At 44.3% G+C, this 16961-nt stretch overlaps 2 protein-coding genes and 1 long non-coding RNA gene across 4 annotated transcripts in view; 2 read left to right on the top strand and 1 right to left on the bottom strand.

The window, feature by feature from the left end:
* NSMCE1 (NSE1 homolog, SMC5-SMC6 complex component) overlaps positions 1-7558 on the top strand; it is an 8234-nt gene extending 676 nt beyond the window's left edge. The window contains exons 2-9 of the mRNA XM_027667927.1: positions 484-561; positions 657-800; positions 2507-2628; positions 3363-3440; positions 4704-4850; positions 5799-5915; positions 6772-6892; positions 7351-7558. Of these exons, the coding sequence (XP_027523728.1) occupies positions 683-800; positions 2507-2628; positions 3363-3440; positions 4704-4850; positions 5799-5915; positions 6772-6892; positions 7351-7382 (735 nt within the window). The 5' untranslated portion in view covers positions 484-561; positions 657-682 and the 3' untranslated portion in view covers positions 7383-7558. The remainder of the gene's footprint in view (positions 1-483; positions 562-656; positions 801-2506; positions 2629-3362; positions 3441-4703; positions 4851-5798; positions 5916-6771; positions 6893-7350) is intronic.
* Positions 7559-8998: 1440 nt separating this feature from the next.
* On the bottom strand, positions 8999-15877 carry KDM8 (lysine demethylase 8). Its single transcript, XM_027667992.1, has 6 exons — positions 15147-15877; positions 13724-13856; positions 12822-12863; positions 11902-12051; positions 9321-9413; positions 8999-9222 (listed from the first exon to the last, which is right to left on the bottom strand). Exons 1-6 carry the CDS (start codon positions 15875-15877, stop codon positions 9058-9060), a joined length of 1314 nt encoding a protein of 437 aa, XP_027523793.1. The 3' UTR covers positions 8999-9057.
* A 66-nt stretch (positions 15878-15943) lies between these two features.
* Positions 15944-16961, top strand: part of LOC113959132 — a 46476-nt gene continuing 45458 nt past the window's right edge. Inside the window, exon 1 of one of the 2 annotated variants that reach the window (XR_003531708.1) lies at positions 15944-16204. This is a non-coding gene — a long non-coding RNA (uncharacterized LOC113959132). The remainder of the gene's footprint in view (positions 16205-16961) is intronic. The other variant, XR_003531707.1, reaches the window with a different exon arrangement.

Below are 16961 nucleotides of genomic sequence, written 5' to 3'. Positions count from 1 at the left end.
CACCCCACACATGATACATCCCACACACGATACATCCCACACAGAACCGCACATGGTGTTGAGTTTGTCACACAACATTTATTTTCAGCTTTGGGGGTATGAGAGTTTTATCTGTAACCACATTTGTAACAAGTCAAACTGGCCCAATCCAGTTTGTTTGGTAGCAAACTGTGCAGCTTCGATGAAAACAGCACCATATTTAGAAGATCAAAGTTCAGAGGCTCAACGACCACCAGGTGCCCAGAGACCCAGCTAGAAGACCCTGTGAGACTACACAGACTCAGTATTGTATCATCTTGAGCCAAGCGTGCACCTCAGGCAGGAGTCACTGCCCGGTGCGTCCAGCACTGTAATAAAGCAGTGCCTGCTGCTTAGGGCTACCATGGTGTTAAGGAGCTTGATTCCTGTTTTTTGGTGACAGTAGCACAATGCCTACCTTGTTCTATTCTGTAGCTAAAAGTAGTTGGACTTAATCTTTTGCAGCCTTCCGGAACCTCAGAGCTGGTCACCATCTCCATTCCGAGGACGATCTGGGGATCTGCTCTTTTGCCCTCATTGAATGTAAGAGATTTTAATTGAAATCTTACATATGCTTGGACTGCGTATTCTTAATTTGTATGAACATGTGCATTAATTCCAGCTTACACCTCCTGCAGCACGTGAAGCCTGGTGGGACACTGCGATGGCAGCTCAGATGACTGATGCTCATCGGCGGTTCTTGCAGGTTCTGATGTCTAAGGGGATAACAGAAGGATCAGAGGCCAGGAAATTACACCACCATTGCTGTGAAACTGATAAAGGTGTGTTTGTCTTGGAGATGGAAGAAGTGTTTTTTTTCTCCTGGTGCAGCTTACAAATAATTGGATTTCTGAAAGACACACACCAGCTAAAAAAAGTTAAAAAATTGTAATGATGTGTGTGTCCTCTCTCTTTCCTGAAAGATAAAGTAACACAGCAGTGAGTAAACTAACTTCTAATCAGATCAGATTCATATAAACCACTTTTTTTTATCAGAATTGTTTTTTATAGATTATACATACAAATGATTTTTAAAAAATAATTTTTGATGCTGATAGTACTTAACTATAGTGAATGCTTTTAAGTAAATGCACTTCAGTTATTTCTATCTGGTGCTGTGGGAGAAGTGAGTGTTGCAGAAATGTTTCAGTGAGGATGACATGAGGTTTCCTGGTGGATGGCTGTGCTTTGTCTCATCTCACCTGCACTGTATTGCCCGTTCCTAGTCCTGGAAACTGTACTTCTGCCAGGCTTAGGAGTGTCCCTGTGTCTTGTCACCGTGCTACCCACTCTGCAGGGACTCTTCTGGTTTACTGTGGATTTGTATCTACTTATCCATAGGCATTAGGTCAGGATGAAGTAGTCTATTTTTAGGCCTCCTGAGCCAGGAACTGTAACTTGGCCACCTTCTTAGATGCTACAATTGTGAAGTGCAGCTTTTGGTGTGGTCTGACTCCTGTTCATTTTTTATGGAGAATTTATATCCCTTTTTTTCACAGCAGATCTACTGGAGCAGCCACTTGCATTAAAATATTTGAGCTGTTGAACAAAAGAATATTCTGTTATCTTTCATCTTTTACCCGCTTTCAGATCTGCTACTAACACTCCCTGACTGTGCTGTGTGCAGTGTTTCCTGTTGACAGGGGCCAGCCAGGTGGCAAAATTATATTTAAATATTGTACTTTATTATTGTTCCTGCCCGATGCCGATACACGCAAGTGACTCCTGTGACTGAGAACAGGGATAATTTAGTGACAACTGGTTGTATTTTTGAGACATGAATCTAAAGTTATGAGCTATTTCTTAACCCTGGTCTTTAAACCCTAGCCTGATGAAGGCAACAGGAGTTCTGCCACTGACAAAATCTTGTTTTGAATGGACCTGAGAGTTGTGCTGGTGCTGTGCAGGCAAGAGCCATTGCCTGCACCTCCACAGAACAACTCCAAAGGCCATCTTGATTATGTCTGTGATAGAACTGCTGCTAGTATTTAATTTGTTTGTAGAACACGACACAAGATACTACCCATGTTTCTACAATACTAGAATTTTTTTTTATATGTAACTTGATCACTTACCTGCCATTAATTTGTGAAACAGAACACACAGAAACAAGGAATCACGTGTGTAAAGGGAAGCAAGCCAGTGTATTTTTCTATTCTGAATAGTAATTTTTCCTAGTCGTGTTTTATTTTAAATTCAGCTTAGTTCAAGTCACTGTAATTACTGGATAAGTGTTGTGGGTTCCCTACAGCAAGGCAGAATGTCTGAACTCTCTCTCAACTGACTTCCAAGGAGCTGAGCGTCTCTGAAGGCCAGGAGACAGCAGCACAAGAAAATGATACATATGCTGAATAGAACAGCCCTGTTTGAATTTGCCTCATGGAGTTTTAGTGCTTTTACCTGGGAAAAAACGTTTCACAGAAAAAATCTGCCTGGTGTGTAGTTGTTTGACTTTTCTCTGTATGTGCTTTTTCTTATTTATTTTCAGTTTACTACGCACACGATAAACTGGATGATTTCATCAGCACTATTAACAGGCACCTGCAGCCTTTGTTTATGCAGGTTCGGAAAGGAATGTCAGAAGAGGATGGGAGAGCACATTATGCTGTAGTAGGTACCTGCTATGTTTGTGTGGGGCCAGCTGTGTTTGTGTAGGTGCTGTGTTTGTGTGGGGCCAACAGCAGCTGCAGGAACTGCTGGTAGGACAGGGAAGGGGGAGGATAAATTGCCACAGCCCTGGTTTGTGGGATAGGACATGGCAGCAAGGACCACAGCAGTGTTGGAGTTATTTAACATAAACGTTGCTTAAGTGCTGAAGTGAGATTCCTTTTCCACAGGAGACTTTATTTCTTGAGACAGATTTTTAAACTAGAAAACAGAGCCCTCCAACTTAAGTTTTCTTTTTCTCCTACACAAAAATCAACCTAGCACAAAGGGGTTGCTGAGGAGCAGCCTATAAGAAGTTTCTCCAGATCAGCAATTGTTTTTCAGTGTGGAAAAAAAGGTGACTGATAACATAGTTCGTGCTGCTGTCCACCACTGTGCCTGGTTTGACATGTCAGCTCTGCTGCAGCCTCTGTGTTACTTCGGGGGGTTTGGTTGTTGAAGGGCTTGGCCTGGGCAGAGGCAGCTCTGGAGAACATGTGGCTGGAAGATCAAGGGTTGTAAATAAAGGACTGGAGTACCATCGAGTGCGCTTCAAGGATCAGCCTCTTTCATGCCCCTTAAAGAAATGACATTTCTGTTAATTGTAAATTGATGTATTCTTTACCTCAGAGGACCTTTTACAGTTTCTGGTGTAAAACTACAATGGCACTATGATTTCAGTTTATTTCTTTTTTTAGGTGAATTTGGCAGAAACTGAAATAACTAAAATGGCATCTGACTATACGGAAATTGAATTAGAGTTGTTCAGAAAAACAGTAAGTATGTCAGTAATCATTTAGTAAATCACATTATTTGGGAAGGTATCACGTTAAGATGAATGGAAATGGAAATGAATGGAGATGCGGTTCAGGAACTAGTTGCCATTTTACCTAAGTTTATCCCAGATTGGATGGGATTGGCAGGGATGGAAGTACATGCAAGTAATGATTCCCTGCTGGAAGTCAGTTATGGGTAAGGCAAAATCAGCACCGGGGAAGTGCTCCTTGAGGTTAGGACTCAACACACACATGCTGAAGTTTCACTAACACCTTTCTTCAAGATTTTCAGTTGTGATTGCTGAATTTTTCACTGGCTTCAGGAGTTTAGTAATATACAGTAGATTTTAATGCTAATAACATTTTTTTTTCTGATTTGAATATAGACATTTGTTACTGCTTAGCCAATTAATTCTGTATTAATAAACTAGTCAGAATGCTGCTTTTCAAAAAAGAAAACACACGCTTGAGATTTTTTAAAGTTCCAAATAGAACTACTGGGCCAAGATTCAAGGACATTTGATATTTAATTTCTTATCAATAACCATTACTGTGAGTTGTGATCATAGCTGTGTATCTTAGGTGTTTTACTGAATTGTTCTCACAGTGTCTTGGACTTTGAGAACTTAATTTCTCCAGCCACTAGACTTTTTTTTTTTCACACTCATTACATATTCTGTATGAACTGGAAAGAGAGGTGTATTGACTGTTCTGTGACAGCTGCAGAAGTCTAATCTCCATGGATAGGACCCAGAGGTTTCCCTGCCCTCCCCCACACAGCCAGGTCAGCACTGCAGAGGGTGTGTTGTCGTGGCCATGTCACTGCTGACATGGACTCTGTGTGCTGCTCTGTGCTAACGAGCAGCAGGAATGTTTCCAGTGAGGTTCTGTGAAGGTTGGTGATACTGTACAGCCTTCAGGTGCCAGGTAGGCTCAGAAGTCCTGATGACTCCAGAGTGGAAAACTTAGTTGAGCAGATAAAAAGAAAACAGATCCATCACTGCTGAGTGTGCTGAGGGGTCTCTGAATGCAGCTTCATTTAGGTAGCATGTACACTTCTATTCGTGGAAATGTTTTCTTGGCAAACATCGAAACTGTCAAGGGGACAATGTTTCAGCTTTTTGCGTTTGTTTTACAGTTCTGGTTCAAGCCATATTCTGTAGTATCTCTCACATGTATGGATGCTAAAAACCCTGCACATCAGTACATTACTGTAAGGTATGTCTGCAGGGTTTTTTATACTTAGTAATGTTTCTTTTGTAGATGGACCTAATCATTTTATCAGAAAATGGCTTTGCCTCATCTACAGATATTTTAAACTTGGCTGACAAACTTAAGACAAAGAAAATGAAGAAAAAGGAAGCAGAACAAGTGCTGAAAGTTTTTGTGGAGGATAAGTGGCTCTCTGAGGTAACTGCTTTCAAGTGTTCGTATTTCAGTAGGTCCAGCTACCATGTTCTTATGGATATGATGGGTGAAACTGGAGCCATTCCTTAATGAATGATGGCAAAAATGGTTTTAGGGGGCCCGTGCTTATTGCTGCTCTGGTGATTTTTGCAGAAAAGGAAGTAGACTTACAAGGAAAAAGTCCTTGGGTAGGTCTATACAGGACTAAATGGTTTCAGTTTCTTGTACCTGAGCCAGGTGGGTTCGTGTGTCCTGCTCTGCCCAGTCACACACAGACATCCTTCAACTAGGAATGGGAGCTGGGGAAAGCTCTCCAGGGTGATCAGTGCTGTTAGTTACATTTGGAATTTCCTGAAAAGTGGTGAGGCCAAACACGTTAAAAACTCCTGCACCAGGAATGCATGGGCCACTGTGCACATGGTCACATCTCCTTTAATTCATGAGGGAGCAGTTGAGATGGGCTCACTGTGTGAACACTACAGTTGCTGGCCAAATGAGACCTCAGTCCTTCTCTGCTGGAGTCATTGCATCATAGATCTCCAACCTGCTGCCACACAGTCACTTATATGTTAAAGTGATTTAGCAGAGATTTCCAAAGATACCTCAAGCAGTAAACACCTAGATTTTGTTGAAAGCTGGGAGAATTTTCTCTAACATGCAAATGGAGGGTCCCAAAACTCAAAACTGCATGCCTCTGTTAAGGAGAGCATGCTTGCTCATCTGTACTTCCCAAGGACTAGTTAAAGATGTGGAACCTTTATTCTGCTCCGCAAAACAAAGGAGTTCTGCTGCTTCAAAAGTGTTTTAGCTTTGCATTGTACCGGTACCAGCATGTTAGTTTCATGATGGCAGAAAAAAGTGGCTGTCAAATGCTTGCTATCAAGGGGTTAGCAAAGTCAAAAAAGGTCAAAGGAATTAAAAGAAATTTCTCATCTTTATATGTTTCCTTAGAAAAATGGAGAATATACTCTGCATACTCGTTGCATAATTGAAATGGAACAGTACATTCTCAGCAACTACCAGGACGTGGCAAGGAAATGTAACATCTGTCGTAGCCTCGCAGTCCAGGTAATGTCTGTTTATCACATGGTCATAGCTGAGGTTTGTGATACTTCGAGTATTAGGTGTGCATTAAAAAATCCTGGTCTTGTAATCTGGTCATGATGCTTATGTATAATAAAAAAAAAAAAAGCATTATTTTTCTTCGTAGGCATTTTATCTTCTGTCTTTAGTAAAAAATTGTCTTGGAGCAGAGTCTCCAAGTATAAATTTGGGGAAAGTGCACTCACTCAATGACGAACGTGGTTGTGCTGTCTGGCTTTCCAAACCAGCAGGCTAGAGATGAGCCTCTGTTGTTGAAACAGGTTTAGCAGTGAGGTGTTAGCAGTCTCCTCTTTGGGCCTTATCAACAGCAGTCTTCACGTGACACACGTTCATTCTTGGGGTTCCTGGGGTTTGGCTCAGTAATTACTTGTGTTTGGACCTCAGAAGGAACATGTGGCTATATAGAGCATGCTAGAACACTGGGTTGTGATAACTGGGATGCTACCAGTTTAGTCTTGTGTAAGTGTTTACAGCCTGGATTTCTATTCCAAAGCTGCTGCATCCTCTTGCTCTGTGAGCCTGCATTTTCTGATCTGCCCAACTAACACGATTCCATGTTACTTCTTCCCAATTGGTCTCCCTTATTGCACTGAAATTGTTGTCTTTCAAGCTATATTTTGTCCATATATGGAAATACTATTTCCTAGTTTCCAGAAGAATACCTCCTTTTATTATTTACCAGCTTCGACTGTTGAGTATCTACCACCCGTACTGTGGGAACCCTCTTTGGAATACTGCATTGCATATCTGCTGCCCTTTGTAACAACTTCCTCTTAAATTGAAGGACAGATTTTTTTTAATCATCACTCCTGGATTTCAGAGCCAAGTATGTGAATCCTGTGGAATTGGAATGCATTTACCCTGTGTCAGAAAGTACTTCAAAGCTCAGACTGAACCCCGTTGTCCGAAGTGTAATGAATTCTGGTCTTGTGACATCTCAGGTACCAAGCAATCCATTTTTAAAAAACAGGGTGTAATAATACTAGAAAATGAGCTGTGACGTTTGGTGGCAGTACCTGTATTATTTACAGCTGTAACTGAGTATCAGTTATTTCTGGCTTCAGCTGTACGTTTGAGACATTAAACCACACACGGGCAACACCAAGCCCTCACAGTGCCCAGACTGTGCCACAGGGGCACAGCAGACCCTGCATGTTGTTTTATAACTACCTTAAGGTGGGGAGGTGGCAGCGAATAGGGGGGACACACAACCCATGGCACTAAAACTTCTGGAAATACTGAGCTTTTAAGAATCTCTTTGGAATGCCCTATTTCTCTAGGGGAATTGGACATTGTGAACGGCAACACAGGAATATACAAAGCATTTTAAAAATCAGGAGGCTATACAATATTATCCTTTTTTGTGTGTGTCATCCAGTAACCTTCATTTTCTTTACAGGTATGAGTCGGATGACCTCCCAGTCACCATAGAGCTCCGTTCTCAGCCCTAGATGATGCCAGTAGAACTTGCTGTCAGTGACAGCTGTTTTCACTCACTCTGGCAGAACAGCTAGACTGTGTTGTATTCATTAGTAACAGTGGCTATTTTCTGAAGTTCTAAGAATCTTATAATAAAACTATTGTTGACCTTCCTGTTCTCCTTCACAGTAATGCCCGCACAGCTTTCTTGGAGGCTGTTTTGTGTTTGTAGTTCTCCATATTCTTGGGTTGGGACTTTCAGTGCATGTCTTGGGGATGAAAGATGCAAGTGTTTTAGTCAGTCCTGCAAGCTGATTTATGCAGGTGGACTCTTCTCAGCAGGTGTTCCTTATCTGTACAGTTTGAGCTACACAATGGAACTGACACCTGCTGTAGCACCTCAGGCAGGTGAGAAATCCATGCAGCACGTGTAAGGTCTCTGACCTAGGGCTGGAGTTGGAACACTTCCAGCTGGCACTGTGGCTTGAGTTTTGTCCCTTCTTTAGATGCAGAACAGTTTGTCTTGACATAAGGCCAGGTCATGAGCAGCTGTGCTCAGTAAGGGAGGGAATATTGCCACAGTCAGAACAATTGGGAAAGAGTACAACAGGACCTGGGGCAATGTCACCTTATGTCTACGAAGTGCTGAAAAAATTACCATATTGAGATTCTTTAGATTTTTAGTCCTAGTACTTCTGTCTCCAGTTTTATGTAAAGATGTTTTTTTCTTTAAGAGTGACTTGGAAAAAAACAAAGGAATGGCTACTGCCAGACACCAGACTGGAATGGCAGCATTCCTGTCCTTGGTAGAGACACTTCAGCAAGGCCATGACATCGGTTCAGCTGATGGTTAATCAAAGTATAATTATGCTTCAGTTTATTTAATGGCAATTAAACTATGGGTTAACCTCAGTTATGTTCGGGGCTTTAACAAGATGTCATGGTTTAGGAATGGTACTCCCCAATTTAATGTTCTCATCGAAACACTCCAAACCACCAGCCGCTCCCTCCCCGGGGGTGGGCTGCAGAGAACTGGGAGCACAAAAGGTGAAGATCATGGGTTGATATAAGAAGAAACTGGGAACAGCAATGGAATCCAAGAAAACAAACAGTAACAGCTACAATACTAATAACACAGTGTACAAGAGACTGAAGATTCATAGGCAAGTGGTCACAACCGCTACCACCCCCCCTTAAAAAATTAACTCTGTCCTGGCTGCAACCAGGATACACAAGTAACTTTTTCCATGCAGGAGACTAGTACTTTCCTTTATTAGTATTAGCTTTATTTTATAATGTAGAGTAAATACATTATAAAATTTCACCATTTCTCTAGGTGACTCCAGGCTTTAGTGCTATTAAATCCAAGATAACAATGAGCTGGTGTTGCAGACAGAGGCAGAGCCCTGGCAGTGCCCAGACACAGGCTGTTTCTGAGGGACACAGGCACACAGGACAGTGACCTAACATATGCTCTTCACAAGGAGTTATTAGAAACATCTACAAAAATGAAGTGGCTGCAGCATCACCTTTCCATTTACCCATCCTGGTTCTTTCTCCATGCTTTAGCAAGAGGTTGTTGGTTTTTGGTTTTGCTCCACCTCTAACCCCTGATGAAAAGATGCTGCTAGATGCTACTTTGCTGATCTTTAATTCCCATCACAATGCTGCAGACGATGCTTCAGAGTTATGACCACCAGAAACTGACAGAGAAGCTGAGCTCAAGTGATCGCACATAGTGCCAATATTTAACTGGAATAAACAGAATCTGTCCAGGCATCAGAATGCAGGACTGAAATGCAGCCTTTGTGAAATTGGGAAACTTGACCAAGTCAGGATCTTCCACATCAACCTATAAAAAACCCAAATGATCATTAGCAGAATGTCTTTACTCAAAAATTATTTGATATGGTAACACTACTGATATTAAAATTTCAGGCAACTATTTACCTGACTAGTGTTGTGAAGAATTTGGCTTTCATGTGGGTACAGGTTTTCTGAATCTTGTGGTGAATACAGACGGATATACTTTCTTCCTAATACCTGTATATAGAAAATAAATGTTTTCCATTTGTCATTAAGTAGCACATTACTGGAAGCTGTGGGCCACACCTGGAATTTAACAGTAAATATACCTAATTACAAGGAACATCATCTTTGTTAGTAATAGACACTGCTATAATAAAAAGTAAAATCAAACTATTGAAATATAAGAACCTGTTCCTTGGAGCAGATGAGAATTTGAATACCTTTAGGAAGGAAATGCCTTTAACCAAATTACTTTCAATTCAAAGTTTAAGGCACCCCATTTATACATTGTTATTTGGGCTCTATGTAGCTAGAAATTAAGTAGAACTGAGAATAAAGAGGTTGAATCTTCATTGCAGTTCATATCATCAGGCAGAGGTACCTGCACAGTGACTGCCAAGCTTCCATATGCTCCTAAAACTCTTATTCCTGTGTCATCATTAAACCAGTTCTTTCACTAGAGTGCTGAAATGAGAATTTGTAAGCTGACTGGCTTGGCTGCCCTGAACACCACGCGAACTGCAAGTTGTTGGTGCCCAGACATGGCAGCATGAATGAGTCAAAGCTGACTCCTGCACTGATACCAGTGGAACAGAAGGCTTAGGATGAAGATTCATGCTGCTTGTGCCAGCATTCCAGATCTCCTCAAAGGCTAGGCATGATCATGCTTGTTTGGAACTGTCCTGTTAAGAGAGAAGTCAGTACTCTAATCACAGTACCCTAGACTGGTATTATGCTACTCAACCATTCCCAAGCAAGCTGCTTTTCCTCTATCTTAACATCCCTTCCCACGTAACAGAATAGGATTTCCTGAAATCTTACCGACACCCAAGCTGTCATACTGAATATTCAGAGTTTGTTACTTCAAGGACAGCACATTAACATATTCAACAGGCTGGACAAGTACCAATGTACTCCTGCCCTGTCCTACTCTCCACTATCACTGGGTAAACTACTAGAGTATTGATCTGAATAACTTTGGCTGTACATGTGTTTTTAGGATGCCTTCCATACCCCAAGGGGATTATGGATATTAATTAACTCTCTAAAGACCCAAATGTTACATGGCATTTTTGGTGATGTATGGAAGTGACAAAAATGCTGGTTATTGCTCCAACAGCACATTTTCTGAATACCTGAACTTTTTGGGGGACTGCCACCAGCTGTTAACAGCTCCTTTCTTCACTTGCCTCACTGGGTTAAGGCCTTGTATATTATAAGGTTGCAGGCACCAGTTAATGGGCAATAGCCTGCATCTCCAGATACTGGTTTCCTCATTACTGGAAACACTTTGATCTCGGCAGCAGCCACCACCCAGCCAGCAGGGATCACTGCACTTTGTTAGTTGTGCTTGTGCCTTCCTCTACTCCACAGCCACAATTTGAATGGCATCACGAGGCATCATCAAAAAGTCTACCAAGAGAAACTCAGCAGAAATGAGAGCACAGTGCAAATATTAATTCATATCTCTCTGCATGCATGAATAGATATTTTACTGGGTAACCTGATGTGGATTAAAGTAAGTCCCCCTCAAAATCTTGCTTTCCAGATGTGCTGGTTTTGGCTGTTTTTTTCTTCACAGTGGCTGATGTGGGGCTGTATTTTGGATCTGTGCTGAACATAGGGTTGATAATATAGAGACATTTTCGTTTTGCTGAGCAGGGATTACAAAGAACCAAAGCCTTTCCTGTCCCTTGTGTAGCCACATTGGGGAGGGGGTTGGGAGTGCGTGGAAGGTTGGGAGGAGACAAAACTGGGACTGCAACTGACCCAAGGGATATTCCAGACTATATGACATAGTGCTCAGTATGTAAAGCTGGGGAGAAGAAGGAGGAAGGGGGGCGAAATGTTTGGAGTGATGACATTTGTCTTCCCCAGTCACCGTTACACGTGATGGGGCCCTGCTCTCCTGGAGGTGGCTGAACACCTGCTGCCCATAAGAAGCACTAAATTAATTATTTGTTTTGCTTTGCTTGTGTGCATGGCTTTTATTTCACTTATGAAAGTGTCTTTATGTCAACCCACAAGTTTTCTAGTTTTACTTTCCTGATTCTCTCCCCGATCCTGCTGGCTGATGGATGAGTGAGTGGCTGTGTGGGGTTTGGGGTTGATGGATGAGTGAGTGGTTGAGGTTAAACCATGACATCAGAAAAAGAAGCTCCTTGATACACTGTGAGAGGACCCACGTTCTTCCCAACTCTGTTACAAATTCCCTGTTTGACTTTGGAAAAGCTGCTTCTTGTGATTTATATTTATCATCTATAAGACAAGGGTAAGTAATGGTCTGTTTCAGTGAGGAACACTTGTGGCCTACAAAATTACACTGAATATTAAGTTGCAGTAATGACAAATGCAATGTAATAGCAAAATAGTATCTGCATGTTCTCTGTCCTTCAATTACTCCTCAAGTTGTCTGCTCCCCTTGTCTCTAACACTTACATACCATAAGCATTTTTTCTAAGTATTGCATTAATGGCATGGGTAGAGTAACTAGAGTACATACCTGGGCTAAAAAATTTTGCTGGGGATCCTGATGAAGAGGTGAGATTGTGCCTCCTGGACCAAACCAAGCATTAATGGTGATGTCATCTTCTTCCCCTTCCCCCAGGCAGCAGTAGTCAGGGATACTGATATCTTCTTTCAGTTCTGGGATCTATTTCCATAAAGAAATAAACATTAAAAAGGATACATGCTGACTTGCCAAGTATCCGTAATTCACAGAACAGATAGACAAGGCTTGACACAAAGAAAACAAATGACCTGTTTGTCCAGCAAGGGCGGGAGAGAAGTAGTTGACCTGCTAGGAATCTGCAGGAAATATCTTCATACTTTCTGTTCTAGTGAGCAGATTCTGTTGGCAGGAGAGGTGGGAGAAAGAAAGGGGTTTCTCATTCTCTAGAGACTCTTTGCTTTAGCAGAAACCAGAGACACCCACAAGAGTAGGCAGGTTTGTGTTCATGGAAAAGAAGCAGCTGATCTCTTATACACTATGCTTGTTTCTCCATGAGATTCCTATTTATGTCTCCCACCAACCTAAATTCTGGTAAACTGGAATGACATTTCAGATGATGGTGATCAACACTGAAAATTTTTTTCTGTCCAAATCTCTTCCCTGACTTTATTATAGTCTTTGAGGAACTGCTGCTTTCTGGGTGATTATCCCTGTAAGTATATGCTACAGTGTACCAAAACAGCTCTAGAACTGTATATCTTCATCCCTAGAGAGTTTTATTTCCATATTTTTCAGCCAAATGGAACAAACCTCTCCCTCTGTTCTTTCAAATCATGGGAATAGAAACTTAATAATTACTGTGAGTTCTTCATACACCCTTTGATCTAGTACAGTTGACATCCTCAGAGACAACTTGTGCTACAAAGGGAACACTTGACCGTAGGAAGATAAAAACATTCACTCAATTTTACCTGATCAAAAAGCTGGTGCTGGGCAAGGTATCCTACGCTGTTCTGAAATGACAGCAGAGAAATAAAAAACACATAGTGACATATAATGTACGACTTCTCAGTCAGTTAATTTACTTACAGGTGAGTAGAATTTACTCAGGTAACATTCACTTCCAATATCCTATTCAGAGTACCAGAACTGTTTCAACAGTATAAGGGGTCTTCTGAAATAGCAACTTACAGCTCCACTGAAATTGTGAGAGTGTAGATGTGTCTCCCTAATCAATAAATCATCTAGCTCGAGTTACTGGAGGAAGCTGAGCTATAACCCCATAGAGTCTCAACACTCCTGTCAGTCCCTTGACAATGTGCTGCATCTTTATAGCCAGATGCTACGGGCACGCAGAGCAGTTCTCCTTCCCTCTTTGGAACTACCTCTGTACTCTATTCTGGGCTGCACCACAGACCAGTTTGCTAGGGCACACTGCCAGAAGGTCAGGAAACAGAAACAGGAGCTTTGGATTCTCAGCTGTGAAAGCAAAAGGACATTTCAATTGCTAATTGACTCTTTATCTTTCTGCCTTGTGGCAGGTGAATTTGGATCTTGATCCTGCTGGCTGAGGATCCCTTATACTTAGACTCCACCAGTCAGGCTTTTGCTGTAGAATGAATGTATTTATTTGTCAAATTTCAGCTGCTGTACATGTGATGATATGTAAAAATCAATCCTAGGTATTGCTTCAATCACTATTTCTAGCTTCAGATCTTGAAAATAGGTCAAGCCTTTTAATTCAGAGCTGTGCTTACACCACACCCTCTCCCTTGACCATCACCACCGAGTACGTTTGTTGGAAGCAGAACTGTTGTCTGTACCAGTACCATGCTGCTGTGTTTGGAGATGAAATAAAATGAGTGTAACACACCTCATCCATGATATACTGGCTGATGAAATCATTGACAGTCATGAGCTGCTGAGACCATTCCTCATCTGTGTACCGGGCACCCAACTCCACGGGCACTGTGCGGCACCCTGCGACTTGACAAAAATACTCCACGCTGAAAGAAAGAAAGTTCAATTACCTTTTATACTACTTTTCTTACTAATTTCGAATGTAAGGCAATCAATCCAAATTAGTCTTATAGGGTAATAAAATTCTACTACCACAAGTTTCTTCTCTCTAAACCTAACCAACCAGATACAAAAGGCAGTAGAAAACAATGTAAGCGGCAAGGAAATCAGCAGGCAGGTTTGTGTGTACATTATCCCACAACTGTCTATTTTATTTTGGTTTAAAATCTCGTTCACCTCAGTTAACTGTGGTTTCCTTAGGAGCTGAGGAGATTTAAGCTATTAAGTCTCTCTTGGTGAGGGATGGCCAATCTTCTTGCTGCCTGCTGCCATGTTTGCTAAATAAAATGTTGTATCTTTTTATCATTAATACTAGATCAACTCTCTGCCAGTGTCAAATTCCGTATACAGGCGCCAATAATATCCATCCTGGTTACAGCCAGAGGGATTACTCTGATGGGTGGAATACATCTCTTCATGGACAATGGTATTAACTAAATGGAGAAGTTCATCTTTTTAAGTGTCTAAAGTTAACCAGTGGAGTACCTTCCCTCAGAAATGAATAAACCCCTAAAAATAACAAGTGTGTTCACTTAATGTCAATTGTACCCTTGGCTGTTAAACAAAAGCAATTGCTCAAACTAAGTATGAGTGCTTTTTCCCCTTTTGTAAGGAATCATGAGCTTCGCCTCACAAATACTCAAGGCACCACTTGCTTACATTAGGCAGGCAGCACAATGCTATTACTCACTCCTGCATGGTGATGGCTGAAACTCAACATGCAAACATGACACTGAACAAACATCAGTGCTCACCTTTGTCAATGAAAAAGTCAATCATGCCGACACATGGCTCTGAAATCCACTTTCCATTGCACTAATTATCGGCACATTCCAAGGGGTAAAAATCACAGACCCACTGAGCCGTGAGCAGCTCACTGGCACTTTGCAATGTGCACTCCTTGTGAGTTCCCACCTGAGCAACAGACTGCACCACCAATTCACCACCGGGCTCCAGGGACAGCCCCAGGCTGGGTGGAGGGGCACCTTCGCCCTGGCTCAGTCTGGCACTTGCTGTGTGATGCTCTGAACGCTCCAAAAGCGCTTCCCTTATCTGTGAAGCAACTTCCAGAGAAGGAGACAGGCGCTGCCAGCAAAACTCACTGCCCACAGCGTCCCTCCTCTGCAGAGGTCTCTGCTGCTCTACCGTCCACCAAGACACCCAACACAGGGAACGATCGTGCCTTTACTCGAACAGGGAAGAAACTTCTTTCTCACCTCCACTTCTTCATACACGGCCAGTGGTTCATGACGCCCTCCAGGACCACGGGCCGCTCGGGAATGAGGTAGTTGTCTCTGAAGTGCTCCAGCGAAGGGCAGTGAAGGTGAGGAATCGCCTCCTCCGGCCGCACCGCGGGGGGCGGCGGGGGCCGCTCCGGCCGGACCCTCTGGAATGGACGTTCCCCCTCAACACCGGCCGAGACCCCCGGGGAGGCTGGAGGCCGGGAAGGAGAGGGGGTTCGCGGGCGGTACCTCTGCGCGGGGCCGGTCCCGCGGGGCAGGCGCGGCTGCAGCGCCCGCACCAGGCGCGCCAGGACGTTGTCCAGGACGGCGGCGCCGAGCAGCAGCCCCAGGTCGCAGAGGCGCACGGCGGCCCGCGGGCGGCCCGCGGCCACCTCGGCCAGCGCCCCGAAGAGGCAGCCGTAGGCGTAGACCTGCCGCCAGCCCTTGCCGACCTCCCTCCACGGCACCGCGTTCAGCTTCTCCCAGGAATAGTCGCGCAGGACGTCGCTGAAGCGCGCCAGCGCCGCCGCTGCCGCCGCCCCGGGCGGGCCCGGCGGGCTGTAGAGCAGGGCGCGGGCGCGCCGCAGCAGCGGCAGGACGCAGCCCTCCACCTCCCCGCTCAGCGCCAAGGTCAGCCCCTCCTCGGCGCGGGGCAGCAGCGCCCGCACCTCGGCCCACAGCGCGGGGCCTCCGTCCGCGCCCTCCCCGCCGCCGGCCGCCGCCATGGCCGCGCCTGCGCTGACGCCCGCGGGGCGGCGCTGCCGGGCCGGGCGCGGGAACAGCGTTGCCCTCACGGAGCGGCGGGGCCGGGCCGGGCCGGGCTGGGTGGCGCGGCGGTCCGAGCTCCCCGCCCTGCTGGGCCGGCGTCGTGTTCTCTCTCGTACCGCCAAAGCTCAGTCTCGGCAGTGTCACTCGCGCCCTTGACCAGCGAGCCCGCTGGAATTTAGTGACTGGGATCGACGTCGCCGTTCGCAGTAAAGGGGAGCGCACGGACTCGGGGAAGGTCCCGTTCTCTGGTGAGGAGGTGGCCGCCCGCGCTCTGGAAGCAGGGGGTGAGTGCTGGAGGACGGGGAGATGCGCTGTTCCCTGCTGGCCTTTTGTGCTGGAAAGAAACGTCCTCGCTCGGGACCCCGCGTGTGCTCGAGGGTCCCGAGCGGAGCCCGGCGCGGCCCCGAGCCCGCGTCCTCTCGCTGGCTCAGCCGCTTGGTGTTAATGTGCTTTCCGCATGGAGTATGCACCTCAGTCTTCTCACGCACTGGGCACGGCATCGTTCAGCCACAGCTTGCTTTGGTAATGTGCCCTGACATGTTCTCAGGACTTAATACTTGACTGCAAAACCAAAAAGTATTTTACTTAAAATTCGGCAACTGAGGAATGTCTTAACATGGTGAACCAAAGTCTAAATCATTATAACAGCAAATGAGGAATTCGTAGCTCATGAAAAAGTGTTACTTGGCCAGGCTTGAAATCTTCAGACCTGATGCAAAATCCTACATTTACAGAGAAAGTTAAATCATCACTTTTTGTACTGAGACTCTCACTCTTCTTTGTACATGCTTAGTCACTAGTGCTTTCAAAAAAAAAAAAAAAAATTAAAAATGGTGTGAGTCCTCCTGCTGCTGCTGCTGCTAGTGGCTCTCCCCAGCTGTTCCCTCGGAAGGATCACTTCTGCTCTCACACTTCAGACTTGTGCATTGCTTATCATGCTGGCCCATCTGTTCCCTGTCTTCTGACTGCCTTTCTCTTGGCACCGTAAATTCCTCCTGTGACAGTGTGATTTTAGCACCTTCATTCAGAATTTTCTCCTCC

Source organism: Corapipo altera, unplaced genomic scaffold (assembly GCF_003945725.1).
Source record: "Corapipo altera isolate COAL_440 unplaced genomic scaffold, ASM394572v1 104b, whole genome shotgun sequence".
NCBI lineage: Eukaryota > Metazoa > Chordata > Aves > Passeriformes > Pipridae > Corapipo > Corapipo altera.
Note: the sequence above shows the minus strand (reverse complement) of the source record. Positions and strands in the feature narration are given on the sequence as shown.